The sequence below is a fragment of the Littorina saxatilis genome, linkage group LG17 (genome assembly GCF_037325665.1).
Source record: "Littorina saxatilis isolate snail1 linkage group LG17, US_GU_Lsax_2.0, whole genome shotgun sequence".
In the NCBI taxonomy this organism is placed as follows: domain Eukaryota; kingdom Metazoa; phylum Mollusca; class Gastropoda; order Littorinimorpha; family Littorinidae; genus Littorina; species Littorina saxatilis.
In genome coordinates, this window is record NC_090261.1 from 12,100,591 (window position 1) to 12,115,058 (window position 14,468).

Consider the following 14,468-nt stretch of genomic DNA (forward strand, 5'->3'; position numbering starts at 1 on the left):
GAGAGAGAGAGAGAGAGAGAGAGAGAGAGAGAGAGAGAGAGAGAGAGCTTATTTACAATCTTTAACTCTCTCTGTCTGCTTCATGGAACCAAAACTACTAACTGCTATTTAGTTGATTGAAAAGGACAGCAGAAGAAAGAAGCTTCCGTAGTTTTCAGGAAAGAGCACATGTGTGAGTTTACCTAGCTTGGTTACCTTCTGCTTTCCTTCGCATTTGACCGGTGTGAATGTCGTACTGCAAACTGTTGTAAAAGTTGAAGTTGAGTGACTGATCCTCTGCTGGTGACACACTGCACAATTCAAGTTTGACTTAAAAGCAGATTTCACAGAGCGCTAGTACATTCATCACTTTTCGGAGGGAGTCCTAAAATGGGGGTCAATTTGCAGAGGTTATGAACAGGAATTCCAAGGGCGGATCAATTCACTTTGGAGGGGGGGGCGCGTTACAAAATGACTGCGAAGATACAAGTTGACGGCGCCGAAGGCGCCTAAGCCTCTAGGGGGGTCCGGGGGCATGCTCCCCCGGAAATTTTTTTTTATCCAAAGAAGCAAAATAGAGCTATCTGGTGCATCCTGAGCCAATAAATTACCTCTTTTTTGGGGGGGTGGGGGGGTGGGAGGGGGTTACGTAACCCGTGTAACCCCCCCCCCCCAGATCCGCCCTTGAATTCTGAAAAAGCAAAGGTCCTAAAAGAAAGGAATTTATTGTAGCCGTGTGGCGATTTCACGGCAAACGTGTTGTTCCTCTCTTCCAGTCCCTACCCCAATTATTTCCCCTTGAAGCAATCATGCGTGTATGTTTTCGTAGGTGTCGCCCTTGTATTTAGGATGCGTGCAGCGTCATCCCCGACAGCGGGAGTTTTGAACATTCGGACCGGTGACTTAGTGGTGTCCAGATCGTGTAGCGGTCTGTCAGTGTGTGTTTAGCCTTGTGAAACTGGTTTTTTAGAAGTGACAATCTTATTGTGTTAGTGTGAAGTCTGCAGTTTAAACAAGTGAACATTTCCTTGATTGATTTGCCTGACTTGATGAACTGTGTTTGATAGCTGATTTCTTATCAGCGAGACGACTTTCGGTGGACGATTCAGTGTGTTAAAGTTGTGTGATGACTTGTGTGTCGTTCTTCCTTGAGGAGAGAACTACACTGCCTTCAGGGTTTAAACTTCTGGTATATGTTAAATAAAGACATGTTATAGCAACCTCTGTCTCTGCATCTCATTTGAATGCTTCCTGGCCCATTCCCCCTTTCACTCCACCTTATCACATTATAAAAACAGTGGTCTTTTAAAGGAGGTTCCACTGCACCACCTTGAAAGCCAGCTAGTACAAACATTGGTGTAAGTTGAATACAACTTTGCAGTACAGTGGAACCCAACTTTTAACCCCTTCACTGCCACAGTATAACAGCATTATCCGAACGGTCTATGGGAAAGAACTGTGTTTAGAACCCCAACAAGTACTTGGAACACCACTATAAGCTTCTAGCTTGTTGCTGTTTCTGTGAACTTTGTATACATGTCATGATTGTAACCCTTGTTAAAATAAACTTATGTTTAAACCAACAAGTACTTGGACAGTGGTTACCTCCCATTTAGTTTTCAGAAATGTCCTGAAATGTTGTTGACACAAATCCCACGTATGAGAAACGGTTATGGGCGTAGGACAAACCGAAAATGACCACGTATTACATACGGGGTGGGCAGTGAAGGGGTTAAGACCTGACATTTTTTTGTGTGGAAAATCAGGTCTTAAAAAGATGGGAATCTTAAAATTGGGGTACATCTTAGAGAAGTCTGAGGAAACAGTCTTAAAAGGGAGTCTTAAAGTGACGGGTCTTAAAGTGAGGGGTCTTAACTCTTACTAGTTCGGGGGTTTTAAGGAATATTTTACAGTGCTGTTGGTGCCTACTTGCCGAGTGACTAGCTGGGGTCATATTCTAAATGAAATATAGAAAGTTATATATCAAATGAAAGGAAAATGAATAAGCTTTTCATATTTGCAAAGAGAATTGTGCTATCTGTAAAGGTAAAACAGGTTATGGGGGTGACAACATGATTTTTGTTGAAATTTGTACGCCCATTTTTTGGAACACGTGACAAGCACAAAGAAGAAATTTTTTTTGTGTTCAGTTTATTTTAGATATGCTGCTAACTAGTCTGTTTTGGCATTCATTTTACATAACATAGCAAAGTTTTTTTGAGTTTTGCTGATAAACAAAAAAGTTATTGTCACCTGAATACCCCCACCCAAATTTCAAAGTTGGACGTTTCATGCCTAAGGCCCCCCCCAAAAAAATATTCTGTTTACGGTATCCTGACTGACCCTATTTTTTCGCGCGACCCTAGACTTTTGTTTGGCATTTGGTAAAAAAAAAAAAAAAAAATTAAAAAAAAAAATGGAAAAAAAATGGAAAAAAAAAATTTGAAAAAAAAGTAAAAAAAAAGGGGCTTTGTTTTTTTGCACAATAACTTAAAAATATGTTTTGGGGAAAAACCAAAAATAAAAAAAAGTCCCGACCTACCGACCCTATTTTTTTGGCCTATGTTACCGTTAACAGACTTTTTTTGTTTGTTGCCTAATAATGCATTTCTATAACTAACTTATAACAAAAACCCAGCTTGTTTCAGTCATAAAGTGTGTCTTAAATATGAGTTTATCCACTGTCCGACCCATCCAATGTAAAAAAAACACAAAAAAACAACAATTATAATTAGATAATTGGTCCGTGGAAAACTACAGTGGGGGCATCGTAAGCAAGCAAGGGAGCGAACTGGTAAGAGTTAAAAAGGGGGTTTCACTGAACTGTAGGTATACCAAGCCCCTTACCGAGTGAGCCTGTGGGCACCAGTAGGCTTGGAGCGTGGCGGTGCAGGCTTTATGGGGGGTTTGGGGGCAAACCCAATGACTGGTGCCTCTACGTCTACAATGCTGAGGTGACCGTTGAAGTTGTCCCCTAGCGTCTGGCTGCTGCGCTGCGCAGCATGGGCCTGGGCTACCATGGCATGGTGCTTGGCCTGCAACATACAGTTGTTGTTAGCTGGATGTTTGGGTGTCTGTGCTCAAAAAAAAAAAGAAAGAAAGGAGAGATAATTGATGTCCATATGGCTCTCACAGAAATGCAGACTAAGAGAGAGAGAGAGAGAGAGGAAGGGAGGGAGGGAGATAGAGAGACAGAGAGAAGGAGGGGGGAGGGAAAGAGAGAGAGACAGACAGACAGACAGAGGTAATGGGGAGGGGGGGGGGGAGGGAGGGAGGGGTGGGGGCGGAGGGGGTAGGGGTTAGGGGAATGGATGATAGAAAAAACAAACAGAGGGCGAAGGGCTGTTAAGGCTGCAGAAAAAAGTATTGTATCTTGAACACACTATTGCTATAAACTCTTTAAAATTGTGAATTCTGACAAACAGAAATACAGAGCACTGCAATCATCAGCCCTCAAACCAGGGGAGGGGCCGGGTAGCCAAGGAGGTAGAGCACAGGACTTGTGATGCTAGAGTCACGGGTTCGAATCCAGGCCGGGACGGCCATAAGTCAACTTTATGTGCAGACTCAGAGACGGTATCGATGTTCCACCCCAAACCTTAGTGGCACGTAACAGACCTCGATCATTCTGCCATAAGTGCAGGTGACTGATTGCACCTAAACACGCATACACCTGTGTATCTCATCTAAAGTCGGGGTTACACACACAAACATGCCCCGAATGGTTTGACCGTGAGGGTGTAACACAACACAATCATCAACCTCAAAGCAGTCACCTTGCTAGCCTCCATCATGGTGCGACTCTGCTGCTCCAACAGTCGCTGTTGTTGCTGTCGGTGCTGGGTGTTGGACTGGATGGCTTCCACCGTGGTATCGGATGCGGTGCTGTTTCTGGCTTGCTGCAGCGCCAGCTGAAACTGACGACTGTTGACGGAGGCTGTGTGATAGTTGTTGGGTGGAACGCCCGTCACCTGAAAATGATAAAAAAAATGCAATGTTATACAGTGTATCCCCCTTTTAAGACCAGAAAAATCGGAGAAATGGGGCCATAACAGCAAAAGAGTCTTAACCCTTACACTGGTGCAATTCTGTAACACATGTTACATAGCCACTGGTGAATTAACAGAGAGAAAAATAAAGAAAAATGGTCATATAGGTTTTCGCATCCATGGGAGGTAATCGGAACCGACCAAACAGACAGAGCCAGTAGCGGGACATATGTCGTGACAACCAGGTGACAGTATACGTAAAGTAGCGCGACATATGTCGCGACAACCAGGTGACAGTATACGTAAAGTAGCGCGACATATGTCGCGACAACCAGCCTAAGGGTTAGAATGGGGGTACATTTACAGAGCTTATGAACAGAAAGCCCAGGAAATGGGTCTTAAAATGGGTGTCCCGCTATAGTAATAATGCCAATGATGCAGTTTTATTTATTTTATTTATTTGGTGTTTAACGTCGTTTTCAACCACGAAGGTTATATCGCGACGAGGGAAAGGGGGGAGATGGGATAGGGGAAAGGGGGGAGATGGGATAGAGCCACTTGTTGAGTGTTTCTTGTTCACAAAAGTACTAATCAAAAAATTGCTCCAGGGGCTTGCAACGTAGTACAATATATGACCTTACTGGGAGAATGCAAGTTTCCAGTACAAAGGACTAAACATTTCTTACATACTGCTTGACTAAAATCTTTACAAACATTGACTATATTCTATACAAGAACCACTCAACAAGGGTAAAAGGAGAAACAGAATCCGTTAGTCGCCTCATACGACATGCGGGGGGGCAGAGAAATAAGGATGTGGAAAAGAAGACTTTTGGTAAGTGAAATAAAGGTGATGGATCCAGTCAGGTAGAAATAAGATAACAAGAAAAGAATTGGAAAACTGCAGGGAATAGTAGGGAGAGTTTTCTTGGAAGGAAATATAGGTGAAAGGACTGGTAAGGCAGAAATAAGACAAAAGAAGAGAAGTAAAGGGGTGGGGTAGCTCTGTGGAAACACTCCCGCCGCATGAAGGCGACCCCATGGGAGCAATGATGCAGTGATTGCGCTTAAGCTACATTTACTTCAAAACCGGTAATCCTTCTCAAGTACGAATACTGGCTTTCTCACACAAAAACAGTCGCTCTAGTGTTACGTCATCCACTCAAACCAAGTCTAAAAGCCAGTAATTACATTACACCTGTCAGGAAGAAATTTGTAAAATTAAATATCAACTGGTATGTATATCTGATGAAGTTTGATTTCTATTATCAACAAAACTTTAAATTTAATTTCTGGTAAAAAACAACAACGTAATCTGGGTATTTCCAAACTGAAAAGTAAATAAAGAAATAATCCCACGTATTAGTTAGTATGAACAAAAGTAAATTATGTGTACTGTCTACATCATGAACATGCGGAGTTAAAAACCAAACACACTTAACTAGCCAAAGCCAGTTAACTCACCTGGGTGAAAGTTGGCCTTCGGCCGCGTGAGCAAACTAAATCTTAAACACGGTGAGTTCAAAACAAACAAACAACAACAACAACAACAAAAACAACAATAACAATGACAACCAAAAAGGTTTGGTGGTCACACACACAGATATTTGCCACCATACAAACGCAAGGGAAAAAAAGAAGAAGAAAAACACACACAACCCAAAGCCAAAAAGCCTATAACAGTGTTGCATCGGGGCTGAAGGTGCAATCAGACAAAACACCTTGAACATGATAAAGCAATAGACTGGAAATGTCCCATGCAAACGATCATGTCAACCATCTTTTACATAATATGGGAGCATCCTTCCAATTGAACACATACATAAAATCAACAGCCTGGCTGTGTTCTCTACAGAGTTGAACATTTCTGCTGAATAGACAAATTCTGGAAATAACTCAGGTTTTTGTGGATTGCAGAAGAGTTGCTTTCCCTTGTTTTTCCTTGCTTTTTCACAGAAAAAACACTGAGTTAAGCTACACAAGCCACACCCGATACAAACTTGACAGAGTAATTTCCAAACATCGTCTACAACTAATTCAACAAAAAATTCCCACTCTGCATAGAAGGTAACTGCTGGCCGATGAATTTGGGTGTGTGTTGGAGAATGCTCTTATGCCATGTGAAGACCTGCAGGGCCTATATCTGTAGTGCTTGACAACTGATGCTTTGCACAACAAGGAAAATACCATTGAGCACACTGCATCAAATACACACAAGACCGCCCTACGTTTGTAGTTAGTTACCAGTTGACTTGCAAAGCTTATGGATCGTTGCACAGAACAACATTTGATGATTAGATATAAAAATCGAGGTGGTGGGATTCACATACCATTAACCAAACAGTTCAAAATCAAGCATTAGCATCTGATGCTTTTGGAGAATGATGTTCAAGATTCTAGCTTGACTTTTTAATTTGTTTGGATGCAAAAGCTTTAACCCTTGGTCGATTGACACAATACAGGCAAATTCCATTGGACAATTAATTCAATCTTCTGACAGATGATGTTCGACACCCAAAGCCTCAGCACAACACGGTTTAAAAACAAACAAACACAGACAGGTGTATACTCACTGCAAAACAAGCCTACGTTACTTCACACCACACAAGGGCCACACACCATTAAGCCAGCACACAACCCCCACCTGACTGTAGGCCGACGCGATCTCCGTCTGCCACTGAGGCGTGCTCTCATCTATGAAGCTATTGAAGGTGGCGTTGGCATTCGCCAAATGCACGTTGGGCTGAGAGTTCCTCCCCCCTCCCCCAGGGGGCGGTTTACCCACCGGTGGTTTTCCGGCATGGATGCGGCGCACCTGGTTGGCCATGTATTCCTCCTTGCTGATGTAGCGAACTCCGCTGCTGCTACTCGGGCGGGAGTCCGACCGTTTGATATTCCCCGGATGGACGGTCACATCGGGTCGCTCTTCTTGGCGGGAGAAGGATCCGCGGCGGTGGGATCCGGAGCTGGAGGGTCGGCTGCCCTCTCCGGGTTTGAGGGCGCTGGAGCTGTTGATGGCAGAGTACTGTCGGGCCTGTTGACGCGTCGCCAGGCGCTGCAAGGCTTCCCGTATGGCTTCTTCGTTGTACGTGTCTGTGGAGAGTATGCGTGTAAACCAGACAGATTCTACGTGTGTAAACAAACCCCACAGACAAAATAAGTGTGTGACACAAAATACATGTGTAAACCCCACAGATGACAGACAAAATAAGTGTGTGACACAAAATACATGTGTAAACCCCACAGATGAGACACAAAATAAGTGTGTGACATAAAATACATGTGTAAACCCCACAGATGACAGACAAAATAAGTGTGTGACACAAAATACATGTGTAAACCCCACAGATGAGACACAAAATAAGTGTGTGACATAAAATACATGTGTAAACCCCACAGATGAGACACAAAATAAGTGTGTGACACAAAATACATGTGTAAACCCCACAGATGAGAGACAAAATAAGTGTGTGACATAAAATACATGTGTAAACCCCACAGATGAGAGACAAAATAAGTGTGTGACATAAAATACATGTGTAAACCCCACAGATAAGCGACACAATAAGTGTGTGACATAAAATACATGTGTAAACCCCACAGATGAGACACAAAATAAGTGTGTGACATAAAATACATGTGTAAACCCCACAGATAAGAGACAAAATAAGTGTGTGACATAAAATACATGTGTAAACCCCACAGATGAGACACAAAATATGTGTGTAAAACTCTCAGATGAGACTCAAAATACCTGAGTAAACCAGATGGATTAGACACAAAATTCTACGTGTGTAAACCCTACAGATAAGAGACAAAATAAGTGTGTGACACAAAATACATGTGTAAACCCCACAGATGAGACACAAAATAAGTGTGTGACACAAAATAAGTGTGTGACACAAAATACATGTGTAAACCCCACAGATGAGACACAAAATAAGTGTGTGACACAAAATACATGTGTAAACCCCACAGATGACAGACAAAATAAGTGTGTGACACAAAATACATGTGTAAACCCCACAGATAAGAGACAAAATAAGTGTGTGACACAAAATACATGTGTAAACCCCACAGATGACAGACAAAATAAGTGTGTGACACAAAATACATGTGTAAACCCCACAGATAAGAGACATAAAATATGTGTGTAAAACTCTCAGATGAGACTCAAAATACCTGTGTAAACCAGATAGATTGGACACAAAACTCTACCTGTGTAAACCCCACAGATAAGAGACAAAATAAGTGTGTGACACAAAATACATGTGTAAACCCCACAGATGAGACATAAAATATGTGTGTAAAACTCTCAGATGAGACTCAAAATACCTGTGTAAACCAGATAGATTGGACACAAAATTCTACCTGTGTAAACCCCACAGATAAGAGACAAAATAAGTGTGTGACACAAAATACATGTGTAAACCCCACAGATGAGACACAAAATAAGTGTGTGACACAAAATACATGTGTAAACCCCACAGATGAGACATAAAATATGTGTGTAAAACTCTCAGATGAGACTCAAAATACCTGTGTAAACCAGATAGATTGGACATAAAATGTCCTAAGGAAGATTATCCAGATTTCCAAACAGCCTTGCAAAGTAACAACACTGCATGAGCCTTCCAAGAGTAGTTTCAAACTTACAACACCTACAATTATAAATTAGCTACAATAATGTCTGAGCAGAATTAAAGCAGTGCTGTACCTTTTAACCGACCACTACCTCTGTAATACAGTCAATATTTGAAAGTGTTGAATTTTCTGGGCTGTTCTGACTGATACACTACAGAATCCCTACTCACCAACAACTGGTTCAGAGGTGGAGAAAGGCGTTGGTTTCGGGCCGTATGCGGAAGACGGTCGAGATGCTACCTTCACAGCTGCAATTAATCAAGGTTTGGATCAGCAATCAAGCATTTCACTAAATATAAAATTTCAAAAATAAATTTTGATTTAATTAATATACTTACCAACTCACATAGAAAGCATTAACTTCAGTTAAAGTGCTAGGACACTGAACTACGCTTCACCCCAAAGGGGAAGCAACCCCCTAAAAAAGAACGGCCTTGACCTCTAACCCAAGCTATACAAGAGTCGAGGTCATACCGTCACGTGACCTATCACGCGTGACTCAACTGCCGCCATGTTGAAACCTCACTCCCACTGAAGTGATCTGTTCATTTTTAGGGAAACCCTAAGCAATAACTTCGTTTTGCGATAAGACATTGAAGCACTCTTGCATGGCAACATAGGGAAATAACTCTGAAACAAAAACCGTATGCCATATAAGGCATGGTCCTTAGCTGTTATTTCCACTACCGGTGTACTGCGCCTGCGCAGGATGTATACCGGTGAAACTCATCCCGTATTAAAACATATACCCCCTTTAAAAAAATTTGCGGGGCAGGCTGGGAGGGAATTCAATATGTGAGTTGGTAAGTATATTAATTAAATCAAAATTTATTTTTGAAATTTTATATTAAATTACATATTCTTACGCAACTCACATAGAAAGCAGATTGCTAATCTAGGTGGTGGGCAAAAGAACTCACAGTTAACATCTTGCAAGTATCTGGCCTGTAGCTACAATAGCTAGCAAACCGAAATTTCTGTTCTGCCGAGCACCAGATACGTCCCCAGGAAAACATAAAAAGACATCTTCTGCAGAAGATGTCTAGTAGATGTGTGCTAAGATAGCGGGTACTTAAAATACCCCGCCGATAGAAACTCATGACTACGTCCCTGAACGTTCAATGAGCTGCATTCATGACTTATGTAAGTCTCTCAGACTTGAGAACAGGTAAAGAAGAGGCCTACACTCTGACCTCTTGAGCCCGTGCTGCCTGAAAAGGGAGGACTGACTGCCCCCCCCCCCTTTTCCTTGCCACCACTGTAGGCATGCCTAATCAATGTGGCAGTCCATTTAGCTAAGGTTGACTTCACTAAATCATTGCCTCTAGAAGAGGCTAATTTTGTCAAGGATTAAACAATCCGAACTCAAAAACTCCAAAACTAGGAGCAAGTCCCAAGTCGGGACTGGAGATTTGCTTTCAGCCAACCAAAGGGAGGTTCCCTTTAATCACGCTGGCTACAAAGAACCCAAGTGAAAATATTTTGCGACCTAGCTGTGTCAGTGCAACTGAAATCACATAAAGTCTTAATTCAGAGACGTGGGAGAAAAATCGGAAAGCCAGGATAGGTGGTTCGCCACCCGCATTGAACGGAGAGAAGTGGAGTTCTTTCCGTTAATATACGCCATTAGTTCCAAGCCAGTCAAAGTGACACAAAACGAAGACGCTGAACCCCTATGGAATCTCTAGACCAAATCCAGAGTTGGGGCAGAAGCCCCTGAGCGTCTCAATGATTCCCTTACAGTAGACACCCGTGTGGCTCGAGTGTAAAAACGGCGCCCTCTTGCCAGCCCAAAGGACTGGCAACCAAGATTGAATGGGCCCATAATGTGCGACCAACAGGCCGCTCAAAGTAAAATCGAGAGTATTATCCGGGAACAGGGAGACGAACATTTAGCAGAAGGTGATAGTACCGAGAGGCAAAACTTCTATCAGCGGCTTCTCCAAATTCACCAGAAGGAGTAGAAGCGCGTAGTGAGATAGGGTCCAATCCGAGTGGACATTCTTGGCCGACTGACCAGAGTCTGCCAATAAAAACATAGAGCCTCTCAGAAAGGTACTTCACTGCTAAAAAGATCTCGTGGTGGTAAAAACCACATCAAAACCTCGCATGCTCGCTGTGGCAGTGATAAGGGGCGAGATGCCACCCCCTGCTTATTGAGATAAAAGACCACTGTGGTGTTGTCTGATTGAATCAACACATGTTCTCCCCTGACAAGAGGAAAGAAATCCGCAAGAGACAGAACTGCTTCGCTGGTGGAGAGAGAACCAACGGGAACGCCCTGCATGAGCAGTGGTGTGAGAACCCAAAGATTGGTTGTGTCTGTGAACCAGTCAAGAAAAGACACTAACATGTTCCAGCTCTTCATTTGATTGCTTAGAAAACGAAACCAGAGCCCTGAAGATCTGAATTAAATATATGCACGATCTATATAAGTGACCCAACAGGAAGGGCCCCAGTGCCTCCCTCAATAAAGTGGAAGTTCTAAACGCCCCTCCAGCCGCTGTGGGAAAACACAGAGGCAGAGAGAAGAGTGGAGCCGAACGCTAAGACTCCAGTTGACAAGTGCCAAGAGTATGCATGAAAGCATGCTATTGTTTGCCCACTGAACCCTACCGCTAAATCGCCTCGAGGAGATAAAGTGGTTGGCGGGTATTTGGCAACGTGCCATGCCGAGAAGAAGATAAAAAACCAAAGCTGAGAACGGCCAGCTTAGCGCTTTTCTCTGATAAGAGAAGCCGAGGCCTGCCGTGGGCTTTTCCTTTTGCTGTGAGATTCTCTCTGTTAGAGAAGAGTCCGTGTGCAAATAAGAGGATTCGCAAAGAAGACCCTCGAGCAAGGAAGAGATTTAAGTCTCACCGACAGAACAATACTGTCGGCCGCGGCCTTTTCCCAGACGAACAGCAAAGCTAAACCCTTTGTATATGTGTCCCGACAGAACACAAAGGCATCCCGTGAGTAGGAAACCGCACAAGGGAAAGAACGAATCAAAGTCTTGTACCAAGACGCGGATAATAGAAAGAAGAGCGGCCACAATCTTCCACAGCCAGGAGATCATTGTTCTTGAAAACAGACAGTTTCTCCTTGCTATAAACGTTAAGATGTATGATCGACAAGTCCGGTGCAACCGGAAGCGGTTCCGTAGTACGAAGAAAAGAATAAACTAAGTTCTTAGGCTTGGTGTAACCTAGGACTACGGATATCGCTCAGCGAGTGAAGCGTTACTTGCGCGGGTGACGCAAGCGAAAGCAACGCCGCATCGCTGCCCACAAAGGAAGTGGTGGAAAAGGAGAATCATATGAGAAAACTTCCCCAAGTTAAAATTCTAGAGCCAGACAAGAAAGCGTCCCTGCGTGTGTAAACCGCAAGTGCGTACAACCGTGCCACGACTGACATTTGTTCGGCTGAAACCTTAGCCAAAGAGGCCAGGAGTATGGGGACGTCTTTCACGCTAGAGTCGTTTCGAAATACGAAAGGATCCGACGACACCGCGATCGACCGCGAAAGAGATCGAAGAAGTGTCTCTGAAAGAGACGCAAGTTCCAACGAGTATCTTCCTCCTCTCTGAGATTAGCCGACTCCGGAGTGACCGGAAGCGGTGCACTCGGCAAAGCGTAAGTCTCAATAAGACTGTGATGACGACGGGAGAGAGCAAACTTGCGTGAATGAAACGAAGTGCTCGACCTCCGTAACTGGTCTGAGGCAAGCCATGGCTGAGCAGCATCAGGAGCCTGACCGTGTGCAGCCAGTAAAGGCACAGTATCCACAGGCAAGCTATTCTCAGAACCCGAAGTTCTAGCCAGCACCCTGGAAAGTTCGTAAGCAACAGAAGGAGACTCGCTAAAACGATATCCCTGAACTTCCATTAAAGCAGGGCGGAAATCACCCACCACTGAGGGTGGTGGTGCCGCAGAGCTTGTCATAGCTGTCACCCCTTCAGCGAAGTACTTAGCAGACACCTGAGCTGCAGTAACCATAGCCGGTTTAAGTCTGAGTGACAACTTGACATCAACTTCCTCCTCAGAAACTGAGTGAGAATCGTCGAACTCCGAATCTGCTGTGGCCGGACCGTGAAAGTCACTGTGACTAGCTGCGTCACTAAAACGATCCACCACAGGCGAGGCTGATTGCAAAACGGAAGAACCGTGCAAAGCCTGCCCGAAAGCAGCTTCCTGCCCAGAGGGAGGAAGTTGAGACTTGTTTACATTCACCGGAGACAAACCAGTCTGCCTGTGAGTACAACTGTCTCGTTGTCCGGTGTCGACCCCCCGTGAGTTCCGCTTGCTAAGAGCGATAGCCTCTGGGAAAGTCGAACTTTCACCCCCCGGCCGTGGCGGGGGGGCTACTAGTTCCGGCCCAACTTGTTGTCCGGTGTCGACCCCCCGAGTTCCGCTTGCTAAGAGCGATAGCCTCCGGGGAGTCGTACTTTCACCCCCCGGCCGTGGCGGGGGGGCTACTAGTTCCGGCCCAACTTGTTGTCCGGTGTCGACCCCCCGAGTTCCGCTTGCTAAGAGCGATAGCCTCCGGGGAGTCGTACTTTCACCCCCCGGCCGTGGCGGGGGGGCTACTAGTTCCGGCCCAACTTGAACACTTTCACCAGAGAACCTGGCTACCGGTGAACTTGACTAACCTGTAGAGCGTGAAAGCTCCTCGTATGAAGTAAACACACTCCTCTGCGTGCACGTCAGCCGAAGTGACTGTGCATGAAGGCGGAACCTCGATGCGTGACAACAAGCCGCGTCGCCCACTCCCGCCGGGAGCGAGCACAAAATCGACGAATGGCAACATGTTATACATTTGGGTCGAAAACATCTCAAAAAAGGGAAGAAAAACCATCTTTAACACAAGTATTCTTTCCCACTGTGTTTGCCTTGGCTGAAGTAACCTAAATTTAACCTGCTTCAGCACCGGCATGATTGGACTCATAGGGTCCGAAATTTAACAGACATTCTTTCTTTCTTCTTCATATAGTGTTTAAAGCCATATGTACTCGATGACTATACACACTAATTGCTTTACCCACAGCTGGAGACATGCTAAATTAAGTTCCCTGCAAGATATTGCAATTTTATTTTGATCTAGATCGTCCTATTTATCTAGATTTGCCACAGAGGTAGCGTTGACGCAAGGGAAATACCTCCGCGTCTTTGTTGACATCCTCACTTTCAGAGGCTAGAACAAGCTGTAAAACAAGTATATGGTCGGCGCATGGCGACATATCGTCATTACATGGTCTTATGGTGCGTTTGACATCGATTATAGACAAACTACACTTTGTAAACACGGGAGCGCGTACATATGCCTTTAACGTCGTTTTCAACCATTCAAGGCTATTAACAGACGTAGTAGTAAGAGAAGCTGGGTCAAGAACAGAAATGGTAGTGCCTTTGCCTTTCTCTTTATGCGAAACTTAATAGGAGAAACCTCAGCAGCTACTGACTAGTCTGTGGTTTCTATTTCTCCTTGTCAGCCATTGCTGACAAAAAACCAGTCTGAGTTATGATATTGATAAACAACAACCAGACCGAACAACGGAGAAAGAAACAAACGCAAGCAAAAGCAAACAATTAGAACGAGCTCACCCAAACTTGTGCATGAGAAGCAGGGACCTGTAGACGGGGTGAAACACTGTCTAGAAGACAGTAGGCTAAAAGCCCGCAGCGTAGTGTAAAAAGCGTCCGAACTACTTGGTGACTGAAGTGGGAGTGAGGTTTCAACATGGCGGCAGTTGAGTCACGCGTGATAGGTCACGTGACGGTATGACCTCGACTCTTGTATAGCTTGGGTTAGAGGTCAAGGCCGTTCTTTTTTAGGGGGTTGCTTCCCCTTTGGGGTGAAGCGTAGTTCAGTGTCCTA

At 44.4% G+C, this 14,468-nt stretch overlaps 1 protein-coding gene across 10 annotated transcripts in view; it reads right to left on the reverse strand.

The window, feature by feature from the left end:
• The window catches only part of LOC138953461 (tubulin polyglutamylase TTLL5-like), a 61,536-nt gene that overhangs the window by 4,465 nt on the left and 42,603 nt on the right, over window positions 1-14,468 (reverse strand). For 9 of the 10 annotated variants that reach the window (XM_070325290.1, XM_070325287.1, XM_070325289.1 and 6 more), the window contains 5 exons: window positions 8,783-8,860; window positions 6,754-7,061; window positions 3,756-3,950; window positions 2,827-3,014; window positions 183-290 (listed from right to left, as the gene is read on the reverse strand). In XM_070325290.1, coding sequence (XP_070181391.1) covers window positions 183-290; window positions 2,827-3,014; window positions 3,756-3,950; window positions 6,754-7,061; window positions 8,783-8,860 — 877 coding nt within the window. The remainder of the gene's footprint in view (window positions 1-182; window positions 291-2,826; window positions 3,015-3,755; window positions 3,951-6,753; window positions 7,062-8,782; window positions 8,861-14,468) is intronic. The other variant, XM_070325285.1, reaches the window with a different exon arrangement.